Source organism: Sceloporus occidentalis, unplaced genomic scaffold (genome assembly GCF_023333645.1).
Source record: "Sceloporus occidentalis isolate IW3139 unplaced genomic scaffold, rSceOcc1.0.p SCAF_7, whole genome shotgun sequence".
Classification (NCBI taxonomy): domain Eukaryota; kingdom Metazoa; phylum Chordata; class Lepidosauria; order Squamata; family Phrynosomatidae; genus Sceloporus; species Sceloporus occidentalis.
Window position 1 is genome coordinate 53,725,112 of NW_028316987.1, and position 20,617 is coordinate 53,745,728.

A 20,617-nucleotide genomic window follows, 5' to 3' on the forward strand; every position below is an offset into this window, starting at 1 on the left:
AGCGGTTATCTGTAACACATACTATATCATATGCAACATGATGATGATTTTCTTTAAAGATTAATCGTGGTAGAAATGTTGACACAGAAGCAGTGCTATATACTCCAATACTAAGTAGAAGTTATAGATAGCTTTGCTTTTATTAAAAAAAAAAAAACTATCAGTATTCTAGTATAAATCACAAATATTTTTAGGTGCTGAAAGGTTTTTCATTCCTTGCTGAAGAAAGGTATAATTGTCTAAAGAAGCTTCTATCTATTCCTCTTTATGATTTTTATATCAAGACATAGTTGAGCCAGTATTCTGTACTATGTAATATGGCAAAAGTAAACCTATGTCTTTTTATCTGATTTTGATCAACTTTTGAATGCAGAAATAGGGTTAAAATGCTTTAAATATAAAGCCCAATAACTGTACTCATATCTATGGAAAAAAATACATGAATGAAAAATCTCATTACTAGATGAATCTGTTGCATGCCTAGCCAAAGTTTTTATCCTCATTGTATTTCCTAGAGAGTTGTGCAAACAATATTTTCCTTTATTAAACTGAAATATTTTGATTAATATGGAATTTGTATCAAAATCATAGGATATACACTTAAGAGATCTGTAGCAGCAAGTATACTCATCTGCGAATGCTCCTAAAATGTCACACCTACTATTCTCACTCATGAATTCCTATAGTATAAATCCTATATATAACTTGGTTGACGTTGATAGTAAGTTAAGAAACTCTTAATATTTACAGATAATTTGCCAAATAAATTTCCTAACAATGTATAGTATTTTTTTCTTAGTAAACATTTAATATTATGTGAACATGCTATACAGATGTATTATGTACATGTGTAAAGCTGCCTACATAAAACTACGCACGCGTATACAACACATATATATTTTTTTAAATCATGGCAGGTGATCTTTAGAGGCGGGACTGAGTATGGATCATTTGAACGAGACAACTCAGGGGAAAGAACATTCAGAAATGTCTAACAATGTAAGTGATCCGAAGGGTCCACCAGCCAAAATTGCCCGCTTGGAGCAGAATGGGAGCCCATTAGGAAGAGGAAGACTTGGAAGTACAGGATCTAAAATTCAAGGAGTGCCTTTAAAACACTCTGGACACCTGATGAAAACACATACTAGAAAAGGTAACATAATAATTCTGACTATGGAACATTAATTTTTAAATAATATAGGTTGTCTTTTAGCGGAAAAAAACATACTTCCAAGATTTTGCATAACTTGTACTTTACTATTACATGTATGTTCTACAAGTATCTCGTCTTTCATTCTAATGGAAATGGCACTTGGAAGATTGAACTGCATGCTTGGGTGGAGCATCTTGCTTCTTTTGGGGTGGAGTCTTTTTAATAAAAAAACAAAACACTTACCTTCAAATTATTGAAAGGTATCTTGAAACCAAACAATACTACCAGTCAAAGATAACCCTTGTAATAAGACTCTTTCTGCATGTGCTGTTGAGCCAGTCTTATAGCATGTGGACGATTAAAAGAATCTTGAGAAAAGCCATATTTCTATTGCCGCTTTTGATAAAGATCCAGAATTGGAAGGTCACCAACATATCTAAAGAATTTGTCAGTTGGCTTCAAGAAAGTGATACAGAACTCCTTTTTTGGGTGTTCAGTTGAAAACTCTTTTCTGGTGACCATTTTCTGCACTTTGTTTCTTTAAGTACAATTCATTACTAAGCAATGAACAACTTGGGTGTCATATTATTCAGTGACTGGTTTATTGTAATTAGACATACTCACAAGACAAAAATGCTTTTATAGCCAGTGACTGATTGTGGTATATGTGTGTCTGTAGCTCTGTTTGTATTATGATTATTTGAAAATTAATAGTATGCATAATCTTTTTGGATCACACATACAGTCATGTTAATTTAAGTCCAGATATATTGTATATAATTTGACATTTGCTTTAACACTCATTTTCTAAGTATAATTGCTACTTGTTTATAATTCATATTTCTTCTTGCATTTGCAAATCAAAGTATCCCATTCAGCTAAGACAATTAAACACACAAAGTTAGAAGGCACTGGCATTTCATTCTGATGCATAACATTTATCATACAATCATTTATTTTTTCCCTTGGATTGGCGAAAACAAAGAATATATTGATCTTAAAATGAACAGACACAGCAGTCCGTATGGTTAGATCTGTATCTATTAAAAATGGAAAAACAGCACTTCAGCAAATTCTTTGGCCTCTGCTCTTGATTACCCTATTTATTGATTGTTTGCCAAGAATGTATGCATCTTAAGAAAGCCAGGGTAAGGCATTAAAAATATAATTTATTGCTGCTTTTTAAACAGAGTGCATTAATATTATGCTGTGAAGCACTAGGGCTGTATAAAAAGGACTTTCTGACGCCTGCAAACATATAAGTTCCATAAATTCCTAAATAGGAGATTTCAGCTGTCTCTGGTATTATGTGATATTTGCACAGCAAACTTTAATGCCAGGACCGTTTTAGACAAGGATTCTACAGACTTCTTTGCTTCTTATGGCAGACGTGCTGTTTACATAGACTCATAAACCTTCAGCAAAACCTCTAACACTGCCTTCAGGTTTAAATCATGCTGTATTTTTAGCATTGAACACTGACCAGTGCTTTCCCTTTAATATAGAAGGTTATAAAGTTGCTGCACTTGAAGGTCTTGCCAAATACTTGCGAGAGTGATCAGCTAACTGAGATTGTGGTCTCCTGTCTAACATTTTTCACATTTAATAGAAAGGCATTACTGTGGACCTTTAACATCTGTAGTCAGATGATACCTTTTTGATACCTGTGGTAGATATCAAGTCAAAAGGCATTGCATCTTTGAGAAGCAAAACTTGTTTTTTAAGTACATTGACTTGCAGGTCTTCCACGCAAATACACATAAATCAAGATCACTTTACAATTACAGCATAAAATATAATTACTGTATACTTCTCTCAGTGCAGTTTGGGATGTTTGAGTTGAGACATTGACTATTTTTGTTTTGTTTTCTAATAATACATTTTTTAGTAGACAGTAGAAGGAAGGAATAGAATAAGCACATATATTGTATTTCTAAAGCATGAAGCTTATGTGTCTGTGTAGACTCTGCAGTTAGGCTTTTAATAGTTATTTGAAGCCCATTTGTTTTGCTCACCTGTCTTATTCTGTTTTGGTATTGATGGGTCGGAACATAATTGTGAAGCAGACTTTACATTTTGAAAACTGAACCATAGAGATATGAAATGTTTATATCATGATACTCATTTGCCCCCCCCCTTCCTTTTTCTTGCTAGTGTGTTTTCGTATGAGATGCAAAATACTGGCAAATGTTAGGCTTATGTTTCATGCTGAGCTTATTCAATAAACTAGAGAGAGTTTGTGCACTTTTCCAAGCAAGCCTGATGGGGTTGGTTTGCCAGGCACTGACTTTCTAGCTCACTGCTGATGTACTTGAAATAGTGATATTCACTGCAATCTTCTACTATTTAAGAGTATAAAATGAATAAAGAGGTTCTAGTGAAATTACTTTGATGTCCTCAATAAATCACTTTTACAAGTGCAGTATGCTGTTATATACCTTTACAGGAGTATATGACTTCTGTAAATGTAGAGGGCAGTGCTTACAGAGGCATTAATGTTGTAGGAGTAATTGGCGATCTTAGGTGCCCTGTTAAAGTAACCTTTGCCATCCTTTATGCTAAAGATTATACCCTTCTGGCACTATGCCATGAGACAGCCCCTGTGCAGCAGCTGTTTAACCCTTTCACTTCTTGTTCCGAAAGGGCCTCATCTGCATCACAGAAGACAGTCAGAGTCTCATTGTTGATTTAGTGGATGTGGTTGTTATTTTTACATACTACTTCCTCTTTGCTTGTGATTTCATGAGAACAGTTCCTTTCTATAGCTCATGTTACCTGAATGGTACTCTGTGCAGATGGATCTATTAATCTATACTTACCTCAAATTAAACCAGAATGTATAGAAATCTTAGTTTCTTAGAGTCACATTTGAGTTACATTTGAAAGGTCTAACATGTTTCAGTGGTATAATCCCATTGAGGTCAGTGAAATATCTGATGGTTGTCCTCTGGGATCATAGTATTATAAAAAAGGAAGTGAATAGTTCCTTGAAGTTATATATACATGTGGTTTGCAGTGTTGTTGTTTTTAAGGTGTCCAAAATGCATATAACAAGAATACATTGGTCTACTTTAAATAAGAAATAATTAGTATTATGTAGTATTGTACCTGTATTGTGTAACAATGTTTTTCTTGTGATATAAGTGAGTTCTGCTTATTTCCAGACAATAAAATCAATTAGCATTAGATTGGGTTTGGTTTTCTTGCACTGTTTTGTTAATGGGAAATTTGAAGAACAGCCAGACAAAGGTGAAATTTTGTAACAATTAGTAATTCAGTATTTTTGGCACAACTAAGGACGTTTTATTGTAAACAGAATTATGTAGATGACATTGCAATGGCTTACTCTAAAGGCTTCTGCAGTACATATTTAAGTAGTCACACTGCAGGCTCTCACAACAAATCAGATAGGATAGGATAGGGACATGCAACATTATTTCTCCACAAACAATCTTATTATTTCTGTAAATGGGTATTGAATTCTAGAGCAGGCTTACTAACTGTTCTAATACATATTAAATCTGTATGCATGAGGTATCCTATATCTGACAGGAACCTGTGGACAGGATTTATCAGTATAATACTTCATTTACACTCATTTGAAAAGTGCATGTAAATATTGTGCAGAATTTTGATTTTTAAAAATTATTATATTACAGGAACCATGCTTCCAGTTTTCTGTGTAGTGGAACATTATGAAAACTCCATTGAGTATGATTGCAAGGAAGAACATGCAGAATTTGTTTTAGTAAGGAAGGACATGCTATTCAACCAACTGATTGAAATGGCACTACTATCTCTTGGATATTCTCATAGCTCTGCTGCCCAAGCAAAAGGTAAATATGTCATGATAGATTGCAAAACAGTCTGCATTTATTTATATTTGGGAGGGTAGAGTATAATATTCTGTATTTTGGGGAATAATTGTCTATAATGTGTCTTTCAAATTATGCTTAGATATATTTTTCATAACCATTTTTCCTCATGCAAAGTGTTGAGGTAAGCTCTTGCTTTAAAGTTATTTTAATGAAACAACAATCCCAAATGATACATAGCATTTAAGATCCACAGAAAATTGAGTTGCAAGTTTCAGCAGATGGACTGTTGGGAAAATCAACTTTGTTCTAAGATCTTATCTTTCTGTTCTTTGCTAAGAAATCTTTCTGCCCATACTTTTCGATTAATAACACACATTGTGAAATTCTTTATGCCTTATATAAATAAATCCTTTTATTAGGACTATGGCAAGGGAGAAGATGCATAGTAGATAGTGAATTTAAAAATATCAATATATTTAAATAATTACTAACAGTAATTTTTATCTTCAGTTTAAACTTCCTTCTCCCGTAATCTTTTTTGCCGGATACAGGACTAATCCAGGTTGGAAAATGGAACCCAGTTCCCCTCTCTTATGTAACAGATGCTCCTGATGCTACCGTAGCTGACATGCTGCAGGATGTTTATCATGTGGTCACACTGAAAATCCAGTTGCACAGGTATGTCATACAGGATGATAGTTTTTTGGTAAAAAGTCGATTTTGATATATCACAGCTATTCAGTTCCTGCTGAATAAAGGAGACAATCTGCAAAATGGCACCTGTATTCTTTTGTTACTGGAATTTTGCAGAGGGAAAAAAAACCAACTTGCAATATTGTAGAAATCTGATATTCACATAGCTTCAATTCATAGCTTTTCTTCTAGTATCTCATTAAAAGTATATTGCATTTTAGTCAATTAAATGATGCATTGCAAGAAGGCATTTTACATAAAGTTTACTTAAGAGAAAAATATTTTTGCATATCATGAACAGCACCATCTGTGTGCATTTTGAAAAAGAATGACTTGTTCGCTCTTATTGTTGCAGTCAAGGTTTTTAAATTTCACTGTAACTAAAAGAGGAGGAAGCTAATATATTAATTCTTTTCATGATCAGTTGTGAGAAGGCATTACACCTTAAATTGTTTTACCAAGCGCATCAGAGCAGGAAGGTAGAAGTAACATGAAAAAATAGTCGCCACATGCAGCTGATGTATAATTCATGCATCAATACAGCAGATGTGTTGTATAAAGTAATTAACTAATCGGAACAATCAGGAGACTGAGAGCAATCTCCAGATGCATCTGCTTGATGCGCAAAATGAAATCTGTCTGTCTTAAAGGAATGTTCTGCAGCAGAATGCAATCTTGTAATAATCCCTTTTCTCATCTATGTCTCAAATAGTTGCCCGAAACTAGAAGACTTGCCTCCTGAACAATGGTCTCACACAACAGTAAGAAATGCTCTGAAGGACTTACTGAAGGATATGAATCAGAGTTCATTGGCCAAGGAATGTCCCCTTTCACAGGTACTTAGCATAACACGCAGTAAAATGGTAAAACAGTATAGGCAACATTGATTTGAGATTTCTGCCACTGGAATCTTATGTAACTTTGTCGGTTCTTAAAATGTGCTAAATTCATTTATAAATCACAAATATGTTAATATATGCTGTAAAATATTTTCACTGGAATAATACCAAACTAAGGTTTCACTGTTTTTATACGTCATAATTTTGAACTTCAGTATTGTGATTTCTTTAATAGAGCACATTATCAGAATAGTTGAAAGGCTCTTCATTTTGTCAGAGCTACTTCTGAGTTTGAATGTTGTATTACACCCATCAAACTAGTTAGAAATGTGTTAGAATTAATCCCACTATATAACAGTGCTTGATATTTGTACAAAGTGGAAAACTGATTTCATATATGCCACTTCCCACTGTGCAATAAGTGGAGTTTCAAAGGTATTGTTAGTAGATGGTTAAATACATTGTAAATCTATCTTCCCGTATGACCATCAGTTACATTTCAACGTCCCTATGTTCGTGTGTGTGTGTGTGTGTGTGAAACCTGCAAAAATTTACATTCTCTAGAGCTTTTTTTAGACTGTGTTACACTTTGCCATTTTATGATTGGTATTCTCCTGTTTTAATGTCTCTTCACTATGTAGAAATGTTGCTTTGGTCACTCTCAATAAGGACAATGTGGTCCCTTTACCTGGTTTGTTTTGCTTTCTGTAATGGCATTTGTTTAGTGGTCACTTTATTTCTTATCCTGTCAGTGTTTCCTATATTTAAATACAGTAGAGTCCCGATTATCCGACATAAACGGGTGGGCTGATAGACAGATAGCCGAAAATGTCGGATAATCCAGAGGGACCAAGAAAAGTCTTGAAATCACTGTGAATTGCAAACATATTGAAGTTTTACTGCAGTAACAGTAAAAGTAACGTTGCAGTAATGTTACAGTAATAACATTGTAATGTATAAACAGTCCTCTGAAAATGTAAAGAAATCACTGAGCAGTGTCGTCGGATAATCCAGAATGTCGGATTATCAAAGGTTGGATAATCGAGACTCTACTGTACTATTTTGCCCACAATACTGGTCTGCTTATCCATGCCTTTTTAATTTTAAAAAAGAAAACATCATGAATATGAGCCTTTTTATCAAGCATCTTAGTTGCACCAAAAGAATGGTGAAGAAAATGATACCAAACATGTCGGGCAGATAAAGAGGTTTCATACTGTTGGACCATCATGATTCACATCATGAAGGGATGTCATTAGACAAGAGTCTCCTGGCAGCATGAACCAGCACATGAGCAGTGCAGAGGGTTAAGTGTCTCCCACTGTAGGTGGATGTAGGACAATGGACCCTCAATATTCACCGGAGTTTAGTTTCCAGAACCCCCTGTGGATACCAAAATCCATGGATGCTCCAGTCCCATCATATACAGTGGCATAGTAAAATGGTATCCTTTACATAAAATAGCAAAGTCAAGGATTTCTTTTTGGATTTGTGTGTGTGTGTGAATATTTTTAAAACATGGCTGGTTGAATCTGTGGATACACAGGGCCAATTCTACTGTGAAAATAGGAAACGTAGGGCCTGGTAAAATGTCTTAATTCAAATGGTGAGAAACTTGCTCAAGTGATCACTCAAAATGTTAAAATATATGTATGATAATCCATGCAACAATCTTAAGATAAAACAGTACTTTTATTCATATATCGTAGATTGAAGTTGAGAGCTATTGGTTTAAAGATGCTTAAGACAACCTAGCAGTTTATCATGCAAAGGAGATCAGGAGTTTATCCCGTGAATATCCCCGAAAATTTGCGTGATTACATGAAACGATTTCACACAACATCAACAAAATGTGCCATTAAAGTGGTTACAAACAAGCATTAACACACATCTATTTATTTTTGGGATTTCAGCGACAATGCATTTCCAATATCACTTTATTTGTGCGATTGTGTGTGATAATCATCCGTGCAATTACTTGCCATTTTTGCTTTATTTACAGGATGCTTTAAAAGCGCTTTAATCTCTCTTTAATGCTGAAATTAACCTCAGTGTGATATATTCCCTAGTTAGTTTATGGCAGAGGCAAGATTTGGATGTGGAATTTCCTGGTTTACAGTTCATTCTTTTATTCTAGTTCTCTCTCACCCCCAACCCTTTCCACCTCATACTCAAAGAGCTGAACTGTAGTTTATCTTTTGGTTTATTTGCATTTGGGCTAGAAGAATGTCTTAATTTTTGTTATGTTTAGGATTGCAGTCTTAACATGTGTAGTTGAAAGCAAAGCAAATTGGAATTAATAGGTCTTGCTTCCAAGTAAAACCTGGCACTTCAGGAATATAGTATACTTAAAATAAATTATGTTCCAAATAAGCTCCAGATGTAGTGAACACATCTGTAAGTTCTCAGTCTTATTTTTTTTTTAAAGTTACACATATTCTTCTTTCTGTTTTGAGCTGCTGTGGAAGTCCTTTAGAATAAATTCATGTATTGCTTCAATAATGGATAGAACACTGATACTTAAAAAGTTCATAAGCTTAGCAGAAGTTTTCCTTTAGGTTTAGTTCTCTAGTGATGAGACTACTGTGTAGAAGTTACTCAGTGTTATCTTTAGCTGTTAGAAACAGAAGCAGTATGGCTGCAGTGCTTTCTGTGTACAAACATTTCTTGAGTTTACAGGCATCTATGTTTTGTAAAGTTGAGGCAGTCTCATCCAGTTCTATGGCTGGATGAGAATGCTTGCAGACTGAATGTAAAGGAAGAGTGGAATGTAAGTGTTGTTAAAATGTTTCTTTTGAATTGTTTTTGTTAAAAAAGAGTCTTCCCATAGCTTTAAGATATACAGCCTCATTCTGTGTGTGTTTAGTTCAGAAATAGTTTCATTTTAGTTGATGGGATTTTCTTGGAAATCAGTCAAATACATTTCAGCTGTAGGATTTTTATTTTATTTTATTACTGGTAATAGAAAATAATTGTATCTTAAGATATAGTGGTTCTCATATCATAGCATGGTATTGTAATCTAGTTGCATCTTATCCACAGATGTTCAGGTGATGAAATGGTAAATGGTAAGCTAAATACCTTCCTTGGTTTATAATCTCAATATTAAAAGAAATAATTGGAATGAAATTATTCCAAATAATTTGGAATAAAATATCACTTTACTCTGATTATACCTCAGTACTGAAATTAGATACATCCATCTGTGTCATGTTTTTAGGTGGAAAAAGTAGGCTATTGTTGTTGGGGAAGGTTATATTCTAAATTGGATTTTTCTGGCTATTAACTACTATTGCTTAGGTATAGGATATTGTTCATACTTGTTAATTTGTCCATTGTACAGCAATCCTAGAAAGAAATTTTTAACACCCTTGCTGACAAACAAAAGTGAGAGCTCTACTGTTGATTCTGTCCAATTCCTTTTGAGTGATACCAATGACTATGTAACACATAGAGTGGCTCTTTTTGCCATGGCTGCAAAAAAGATTAGAAAGAGAAAGTTAAATAAAATTGCCATAAATTGCCATGGAGATGCCAAGTATTAATAAGATTTCATGATTATATTATATATGTTTACTAATATCCAGGAAAGATGTCTCTTTTTCCTTTTGTCCTTTTTAATAGTTAACTATTTTAACTGCACACTAAATGTTGGGACATTTTTTTGTCCTTTGTATTCTGTTTCTTTTGTTTTAAATGTTTTATGTTTTTTGATAAGCTCATTTTGTCATGGCCTTTGGCTAGTACAATAAACGTTAACTTGAAACAGGTATAGCTGAGAGAGGCATAGTGTGGTGCTGGACAAAGTTTAACCTTAAAAACAATCAAAGGTCTTTTTTAATGAATTACCCACTGTATATGTTCTGTGGGGAAAAAAGGAAGTATCTATGATAGAAGTATCATATTTTTTTTTCTAATATCCTAGAATCAAGTTACAAGAAATCCATGATTGGAGGCAATTTGGAGATATGACTATGGATTCATCAATATGCAGATGACAACCTATTATCTCTCTCCATTGTTTCCAAACTGAAACTGAAAGAATGAGTGAGTGTTGAGAATCAGATGTTATTGATAGGATGCAATAATAGGATGAAAGCCTATAAACTGGTACACTGAAAGAAGAGACCTATTTCAGTGGCTTGTTCGTCTATTCAGTTGAGTGGTCTTCAGTGATCTCCACTGATGTAGCACAAGTCATTGTGCTCACCCCACAGATTTGCTCTTTGGGGATATTCAATGACCCAGCATTGTTAATAGAGACACAGGTAGTGGCTAGGACTGCCTTTGATAAACAGATTGGATGCTACCTTGTACAAGATAGCTTGCCTATAGTTATGCATGCTCTGGTAACAACCCACTTAGTTTTTCCATATGTGAGGATGGACAATTTGAGGGAAGTCAGGAAATGGCAATTGGTCAAGGAATATCAAGGAAATTGGTAAAAAGTCAGAGAAAGAGAAATTATGTGATTGTGGTTTTTTGTTGATATAGTTGTGTGATTGTGGGTTTTTGTGGGTTTTTGAGATGCTGCTGCAAGAGGTCAGTCTGAGCTTGTGGCAGTTAAGTTAGAAAACCAGGACAATGTAAGTATAGTGTCTTGATGTAAACATACTCAAGACAAAATGATTTTGAAAAGGTTTGCACTGAAGTATCAGTGGTCTAAGTCTCATTCTTAAAAGCTTCACAGACTTAGTGGTGAAATGGAACAGGTTCTGGATGGCCGTGTAAGACAGTATGGTTCAGTTTGAAACTGAGACCTAGCAGCTGCAGCCCAGGACATACAGCCAACTGTAGCCAATCTGCAAACTCTTACCTGACATACAGTGTTTAAAGTATGATGTAACTAGTGCTTCCTGCAACCCCACATCTCACCCCAAATGTAGAGGGAGCATGCAGCTCGATATCTGATAGCCATGCTTTTCAAAGGAATGATATACAAGAGATGGAGATTTTTGTCTTATGTCACTGCTGGAGGGATAAATTTGGTATCTTGAAAACACTCCTTTAAAATGACTGAGGAAAGATGCCAACATAGAAGAAGAAATAGTTGATCAGAAATTAAGGGAGGTGCAAAATAAAAAGAGAGAGCTAGATATGGTAGATGTGTATCTTTATTTAATCCTTTTAAAAAAATAATATGTGGGCACTCGTTTCTTAACTAGGTCTTTATTACAACCATGAAACTTAAGTCTTATAATGCCACTTCAGATGAGTCCTTTTTAAAGTAATCGTAGTGAAATTTTTAGAGGAATATTCAGTGTAGCTTTAAAATAAGAACAAAACTGATACATTTATGATGATTTGGAGATTATTGGACTAAAGTTCCCACTTTAGTGTAGTTTTTAATGCAATTTCAAAAGATATATTTCTTCAGTTTAGCAGCTTATGTTCATCGAAGCTTACATTCAAGCTCCTTGTCTTGACAAAAAGAAAAAAAGATTGTGTTTCATAGCTTTTTATAACTATTTAAGAAAAAAAATTGTTTAACGTAATGTAACCTATCAATTTTTTAAACTTGGTTTTATTTTTAATTGCCTGTCAGGAAAATTAATAGAAGATGGTTGGAGAAAGTCAGTGTACACTTAGGCTGCACTAGAGTTGCAGGATAGTTTCAGAAAAAACATATTTACACAATTGCTTTGTCAGTTAGACTTGGTTCAAGTTCATTTCCAGATCTGTTCTGTGCTGAAGGGACCAAATTATTCATTTGTCTCCTCCCACAAAGACTATTGAAGACATCTTCAGTGGTTCCATGAGCGTCACTGCCAAGTGGGTTCAGGCACATACTACCCAGGACAGAGCCTTCCCAGCGACAGTGTGCTTTTGGAATGTCCTTCCTGGAGAATCTTGTATGGTAGCTAGTTTGTGTTCCTTGTGGTTTATTTATTCTCCTAAGTGTTTTTGAGTATCTAATGGCAACTTTAATGGATTTGGAGGTTTTAATACCTAATTATACTGATTCTGAACTTTTTTTGCTGTAAGATATTCTGTTTGGTAGTTGTATTTTTTTAAAAAAAAAAAATCATTAACCCTGTATTTTAAACAGAGCATACCAGTATACTGCCAAGAACCTTGATTATGGGTCAGCATGGAAATGCCATAAACAAATACTACAAGATGGTAGTCTCTCTCTTTCTTGTAGCTGACATGTGTACTCCTGTCATGACAGATATTGGAAGTTGGCACTTTGGAGCAGCTGCCAAGGCCCACATTCCTGTACAGGGCATGCTGCCAAGCCCCTGGAATGTCCTAATCCTGAGTTTTTGCTGTCACATAGGAAGCAGTGACAGATGTGAGGAGACAGAGCAACATTCCCATACTCACCTCACATTCTTTTTTGTGCAGATTTTCATAGAGAGAGAAGGCAAATGAATAGGTAGCACTAGTGAGAAGGAAAAGGTGGGTCTGCTTGGAAAGAGGGGGCCGCCAAGGGGACCTTACCCAGTGGTTCCCCCAAAAAATGAAAGCAGCATTATTTCTGGTGATGATCTTGAATGTCCCTGCTTCATTGTCTCTGTCTGCAATATAAAAAGATAACTTCCCATTCATTCAAAAGTGGATCAGCGATTATTTTGTTTCCACACTATGAAAAATGCTCAAATAGCTACATGCAGGAACTTGATTAAAATTAGTTGTCACATAGCATGACAATTGTAATAATGTTTTGTTTGTTTTCTAAAGATTTGTGATTCCACTTGGACCCTGCTTAAGTAAATCCTAATAAATGTCTAATAGGATAATGTTTCATAAAGCTAATTTCTCTTCCCACTTCATTGACTTGTGAAATAATAAATAAAAAGTAGCACAGCTTATCTTCCCCTTCCCCTCTGCCCTCTTATAGGATCTTTATTTACCAGACCATTAGATAACACTTGCCTGAGGCTTGGAACAGGTAATAGCTGTTTCTGTTGTCAGACAGGTCTAAGGCCCAGTATTTCACATCCCTTAAAGCTTTTAAAGGAGGTACTTAATTTCATTATCAAAATCAGATTGTTTTCCAGAGCAACAACATACACCACTGCCTGAAGCTCTATAATGTCCTGTGATATCATTAGATTACAGTGGATGTTTATGCACAACAGGACTTTTTTCATCACTTATATTTTTCAGGATTTTTTCCTACCTTCCTTTATCCTTCACAGAAGAGTAAACTAGATTGCTAGTATATTCTAAAATTCTCTTTGTATAAAACTGACACATACAAAGTATTAATTTGGCCAATGTAAATCAAGGTTCTGTTCCTTTTATATACATGTGTCATAAGAATTATTATACCAGGCAGATGCCTCTAGCTGGTTCATTTGCAGTCATTACAAATATGAATGGAAACTCTTCAGTTCCCAAGGTTGGAATGTACTTCTTCACAGAGACACTGGGTATTCAATAGAGTACCCATGCTTTAAAGCAGAGTCCTGCGCTATCACTGAATCTTTCCCTGCCTTTGTCTTTTTCATCCATTTCACCAAGGAAGGGCAGTAGAAATAACAGAAAATGAAAGGTGTTTTCTCATGCATGTGCATTTTTGGAGCTTTTTTGGAAACTCTCAGACAGTATGATATTTTTGCCAAAAAACAGAGCTTGGAGAAAATGAGCTAAATATGAGGGAAACATAATGTGCATTTATCTGTGCATATGTGCCCACATATAAAATAGTATGTCTGTAAAATATGACTACTTCTACACTGTCTGTGGAATAACACCTTGATACCCAACCATGAAATAAAGAGACCAGACATGTAAATTGGATGAATAAAGGGCCATTTATTTGACATATAACCTATTTAACATTAAACTCTTGAATTTCAAGACTTAAACTTGAATACACTTGCAAGAAATCAACTAAAGTGAAAAGCCTGGTGTGGGTCCTTCTAAAGCCAGGTGTCAATCCCAGACCACCTTTTCAGCCTTCCCTTTGCGCACGAACACCGGATCCTGAGGTAAAGCCGATGATTCAAATTGTATCCTCAGCCAGTCCTAGGGAGGTAAACATAAGGCACTCTCCTCCAAACTCCCTTGAGTTTGTTAGGTTGAGCAAAACCCCCATGTCCACCCCAAAGGCAGGTTCTTTCACGACCCCCAGATCCCTTGACCTGTCTAAGCTGTTCCAGAGCCTAACCTTTCACCTTTCAGTGGGGTGCCACTGGTGTGCACCAAATAGTTATTTATCCCCATATGGGCCAGTGAAACCTATTTATCAGCCACCAAAAGGCAATTGCCAGTCCCTGCACACAGTATGGGGCTGACAAAAACCCTGGGAAAAGAAGCGAAAATTCCTACCCAGCCCTGAAGTGACCAGCCAGGTTCAGACTGCAATTTAAGATGGGAGGGTAGGCTGCCTTCACAGAAAAGAGGCAGGATGGGGGACAGCTCGCCTTAATATATCTGAGTTCCATGCCCCCCCAGTCATCTGCCTAAGCTTGACCCATTGGGTCATGATTATTTTTTAAATCTTCTGGCCTCATTCGTGGAAGGTATCAAAGGCACAACCTCCCTCAATTGGCTCCGACTTTCGTCCAGATGTGACTTGTAACCAGGAATATATAGACAACCATGTTAGAAACATACTTAGGTTAAACCAAAGGCCTATCTAGTGTAGCATTCTGTTCACAAATGTAGTAATCTAAAATTGAAATTATTTGGATTAGAATACATTTAGGCATGATCGGGACAGTAGAAGAATGTATTGACACCCATAATTGTAAATTGATTAGAAGTAAATATAGAGGTGAAGCAGACAGGGCTGAAGGTAGGAGCAGCTACTGAGAAGGCTCTTTCTCATGTCCTCACCAAAAGAGTCTGTGATGGTGCTGGGATTGACAGAATGACCTCCCCTGTAGCTCTTAAGACTCTGGCAGGTTCATATAGGGAGTTAGGGTCTTTTGGATAGTTATTTTGATACAGTTAAAATAAGATTAGTTCTGTCATTGTTTTGGAAATGTTTCTTCCAACAGCTTCTTGTGTACAAAATTGGTGTATACAAATTTGGCCACTCATGGCCAGTATTACTTTAAGTCACTTGGATAGGTTTTCCAGGTGAAAATGATTTGTCCTTTTAAAAGTTCAATTTCAAAGAATAGGTTACAGTGTAATCTGGGATTCAAATGTTAAAAGGAAAACACAAGGGTTATCATTCTTCAATGCTCAAACAGATTCACTTCCAAATAAATTTTAATTTCTTAGAGCAGCCAGGTTTATGAGATTATAATTTTGTAAATGTATAGTCTCATTTTACACATTTCCACCATAATATAATAAAATTAAATAAAGCAGTAAGAATGGGTTCAGAAAGAGAAAGGGTTACTACAAAGGAAGTCAACAGTAGGCATTTTGACGATACCTAGAAAAGGCAAAACCTGTTTCTTAAAATATTTTAAGATAATAATACTAGATTATATTTTTTTTAATTATGACAGTCAATTTGGTCACACCCAATTGTGGGATCCAGATTAATGACCCTTGGGAAAACTTTAAGACAGTACTATGTAATAGCAACATCCTTTCTATAGTAATTAAATATTTCAGTCTTCTTATCTAGACTTTTTTTTACACTGTACCATGTCTGGTTTTTTTTTTAATACTCTCACCACAGGCGGCGGCGGGGGGGGGGGGGGGAGAGTCCATACGATGAAATGCTCTGAAAACTAATTCCTATGTTACTGTGTGTGGATTACAGTTCAGTGGTATAGCACTTTATTTGTTTGCAGTCCTCTCCATCTAGTAAGAGGTGTTGAGAAGAACTCATCCTGATTCCTTGGATAAATTCACCCAATCCATTCTCAACTAGATGGATAATGAAAGCGAGTAAAAGACAATTTCCTACATTCTTAAATTCAGGTTTTGCTGTGGGTCAGATTACTGATAGATATTTCCTTTCTGTCGCAAATCCTTGTTGATTACATGCTAAATTCTGTTATTTTAACTATATGAAATAGAAATAGTTATCATGCTATGAATTGTGTATTGAATCTGCCATGCTAGCAAGACAATAGTAATTTCTTACTTTACTCAGCTAGACAGAAAACTTCTACTGATGTTATGAAAATTAAAGTTAAGCAGAAATACTGGCATTTTGCTTTAGACCATGCTTTCTGAAACTAAATATGGTTAGAGACCACCTTGAAAAGGGGGCAGATCAAAATTCCTTTTAAAAATTCCTAAACAAATTATAGTAAAAATTGTTATATAATATTAAAAGTATGTTTTAATTGAGAAATTGGATCCCTTAAAAGCTGTTTGATATGGCTTCCATTGGAATGAGTAGAAGTATATGTCCATGGAATTACATGAATGTTCCATGTCAAAAGAAATATTGTCTTTTTAAAGACCTCACCCTTCTTTTTGCCAAAATACTGTCCCAGGAAATAATGTGAGAAGTGTCTTTGAAAGAAGATGTGTTAGCTTGATTTGGCATGTAGAGCCTATGAATCTGTGTGTGTGTGTGTGAGAGAGAGAGAGAGAGAATGAGAATGAGAATGAACAAACTAGTGTGCATAGTAGTGTGCTACTCTGGAATGATTCATATACACACTGTATAATCCCTATACCATTTATTCCACCCTTTCATTTTCTCTCTCTTATTTCTTCTGTTCTATCTGTTTGGAAAGTGAAACTCAGGTGTTTATCACATAGCTTGATCAATGCACGGGATGGGATTGGGCCAGAACGGGGGAGAACGGGTTTTATCGTTCACGAAATTGCTGCTGCACCACTGGCTGACCACCACTTGTCCCCGAGCATCACTTAGCCAGATGATTTTGCAAGGATGGAAAGCTTCCATCCATGCAAAATGGCAAAATAAGGGTTAGGTGCACAAGTGGCCAGATCAACCCATCATACCAGCAAGCCGACACACACCCTATAAAGCAAAATATGACAAAACACAGCAGTTGCCATGAATGTAAATGTTACCAGGCACATTGATGCAGTGGCACTGTATTGCTAATGTGACTGTGTGGCCAGTCACATGGGGAGTCCAGTAGGATGGCAGCTGGGTGGGACAAGAGAGGTAATTGGCAGTCACAAGCAGTGCATTCATGTGATGGTTCACTTGAATGGGGAGGAGGCAAAATAAATAATTCAGCGGTGCAGTTTAATGCAGCATGTGCAGATGGCCCATGAGTGTTTGGCCCACTTTGGGAGTGGGCTGTGCAGACAGCAGAAATTCATGGCAAATTGGAAAAACCTGGAACAACCTGGTTTTTCCCCCTCTGACCCTTTCACCTTAGGGTAGTCATGAGTCAGAAACGACTTGAAGGCACACAATAACAACAACTCCTAAGTCAGCCTCACTGAGCACAATGTGGCTTATTCATAGGTACTGGGTGTGGTTTGCAGCCTCCATCATAATTTAGTATTCATAGTTAATCTAACAATTGCTTGCCTCTTAGCTGAGACTGGAAAGTAGAAGTAGGTTTTGAGACTCTGGTTAAGAGGAAGGTGGTTATTGTGATTTTGGCTACACACTTTGCAAACAGTGGTTTTCAGAAATCATCAAGAGCATCATTGATGCTTTAAGTAACAATTTTGTGGCAAGTGAATGTCTTTCATATGTTTCAGTAAACCCACTTTTGGAAAACAGTGTTGATATACATGTACATATTTTAAACAGGGTTGGATGAAACCCATTTTTCAAAAAAAAAAATCTGAAGCATTTTGCTGGTTTTGATTTAAACAGTTTTTGTTTAACCCAATTTTTTTTTTTAAAAAATGGACAAGTGCTTGTAGCTGGATACCATACAGTTTTCCTGAACTTACGTTATTTATGCTGAGTTAGAGCTCTTTACTGCTCCTTAACATTGTACCTATTCATTTCATATTTATAGAAGTTCCTGGCTATGAACCCTTGCTTAATTGAATAGAGAGTTCATGGGCTAAATAATTCTTTTGAAAACAGACTTTCCATTCTGTTGGAAGGTTTTATTGTAACATTGTCAATACTGTAAACAACATAAGAGAGAACATAAACATGAGAGCTTTTTGTCGCTATGTTGTCTAGTCAGAGAGTTCATTGCCAGTGGAATAAAACAAGCTCTGACTACAAGATGCTTTTAAATCTTGTCTTTAAAGTTATTTGTTCATTCTTTCTGTATAATTCTAATAAGAATTGTGTATGTGTAAGTTAATTTTAACTTCATTATAAATATAAACCATTATAGTTATTTTAGTGAAAGATGTTACAGAAATCTTATCACTAGTACTATATAAAGCATTAATTCTGGAACTGAAGTCATGAACTGTTTATACAGATAGATATCCATGGCCTACCAAAATATTGGACTATCTTCAGTCCCTATTTTCTTCATTGTCAGAAGCTTTGAGCTGTACCCCATCCTTCTCCTCAGGTCTGAAGCATAAAGTAAGCATTATAAACCTCTTCCATCATTCCATTTGCAGTGGCCTTCTGCCACCACAAAAGACATAGTCAGTGGTCAAGTGTCTCCCAGAAGTCTCAACTGTTTAAATTTTTGACAATGTTTAAGGATGGCTGTAAGAGTCAGCATGGCATAATGGTTTGAGCGTTGGACTGTGACTCTGGATATCAGGGTTCAATTCCCAACTCAGCCATGAAATCCACTGGGTGATGTTGGGCAAGCCACATGCTCTTAGCCTCAGGGAAAGGCAATGGCAAACATTCTCCAAACAAATCTTGCCAAGAAAACCGCAAGATAGGTTTGCCCTAGGGTCTCCATAGGTCAGAAACAACTTAGAAAGTGCACAATAAGGGTGGCTGTATTGCTTTGGCAACCGGTAGCCTCCATAGTTCTCTTTTGATGACAATTAATGAGCCTGTTCTCTTTTGATGACAATTAATGAGCCTGTTCTGGCTGATATATCTGTTCTTTTGGGTCTCTGTGCCTCATAGAAAGGAGTTTGCTTGCCATTGCTTGCTTCACAAACATGGGTTTGTTATTAACAGGAAAATCAGAACTAACTCTGCTGTCTTCCCTTGTCTACATCCTTTCCTTGGAGAGTTACATCTTGGGGCTGAGACTCCAAACATCCAACTGTTTCTTTTTAACAAAGTGAACATGCTTGCAGTTCCTAATTGTGCCCAAATACTATGCTTTTAAAAAGAAGCACTCAAAATATCAGGCACTTATACTAAAAATAAAAGTCAGCATTGGGATCTGATTCCATTTTTCTCTGCATGTTATTTTGACAAGTAAGATAGATATATACACACAGATCTCAAAATTATACTATCTTAACATGTGGATGAGTTACATTTGATTTTAAAATGTACAGTATTGTTGACTAAAGCTGTGTATTGAGCAACTACACCAGTGGTGTCATTTGATGCAGATTATCAGGTAAAGTCCAGGGTACAAAAGACCCAAAATGCACCTGAGAAACTGCAGCTGTAAGTGAAGGTCTTGATGCAAAATGCTGTATTAGTAGCTTAGACTGCAGTTATGCACCATTTTAATTTAAATGGTTCTCCTCTCTCCCTAGAGTGAGAATGGCAGCAAGCCATGTGCATATAATGGTAGATCTTGCTACTACTCTTGCTCTAGTCTGCAGGGAAATTTAATTGAAATGGCAAAAGGCTGTTGCTAACTGCAGTGCATCGGTATAATCTACTTTTCCAGCCAGATGGGTCAGGAGTAGAGCCGAACCCCTCATTTGGTGAGGCGGTAGTGGGAGGTGAGTGAGACAAGCTCCCCCCTGCCCAAAGTTAGACAAATTCTTAGTGAAGCCAGAGTAGAGTAAGAAGCTCCCCAGAGGGCACCCCAACCAAGACCCCATCAAACTTGGCAGTGCCTCTGAGCCATACAGTTCTTTTTTTTCTGGCATTTTTATTAACTAATGCTTCATTCTAGTGTTAGTTTTGAAATGTTTTATTTATAATGCCGTCATTTTTCTTTTCTGGTTATTCTCCATACACTTGTATTATAACCAGAATTATGTTATCTGAAAAGTAAACCTTTTCCAAAGCAAAATTAGTATAGTATTCTTCTGTGATTTGCATTATTTAGATTGCAAGATAGCCATGAATTGAGTTCAAACTAAACCAGTACTATTGAGGGACAAGTTAGTATATGTCGCTTGGCAAACAATGAGTGACTCATTTAGTTTGGATTCTTCTCTTTCTTCCTCTCATTATTGCTTAC

At 36.0% G+C, this 20,617-nt stretch overlaps 1 protein-coding gene across 8 annotated transcripts in view; it reads left to right on the forward strand.

The window, feature by feature from the left end:
* Nucleotides 1-20,617, forward strand: part of SATB1 (SATB homeobox 1) — a 140,332-nt gene that overhangs the window by 36,795 nt on the left and 82,920 nt on the right. For 7 of the 8 annotated variants that reach the window (XM_089532961.1, XM_089532967.1, XM_089532964.1 and 4 more), the window contains exons 2-5: nt 918-1,153; nt 4,813-4,989; nt 5,523-5,649; nt 6,377-6,500. In XM_089532961.1, the coding sequence (XP_089389087.1) occupies nt 943-1,153; nt 4,813-4,989; nt 5,523-5,649; nt 6,377-6,500 (639 nt within the window). In that variant the 5' untranslated portion in view covers nt 918-942. The remainder of the gene's footprint in view (nt 1-917; nt 1,154-4,812; nt 4,990-5,522; nt 5,650-6,376; nt 6,501-20,617) is intronic. The other variant, XM_089532968.1, reaches the window with a different exon arrangement.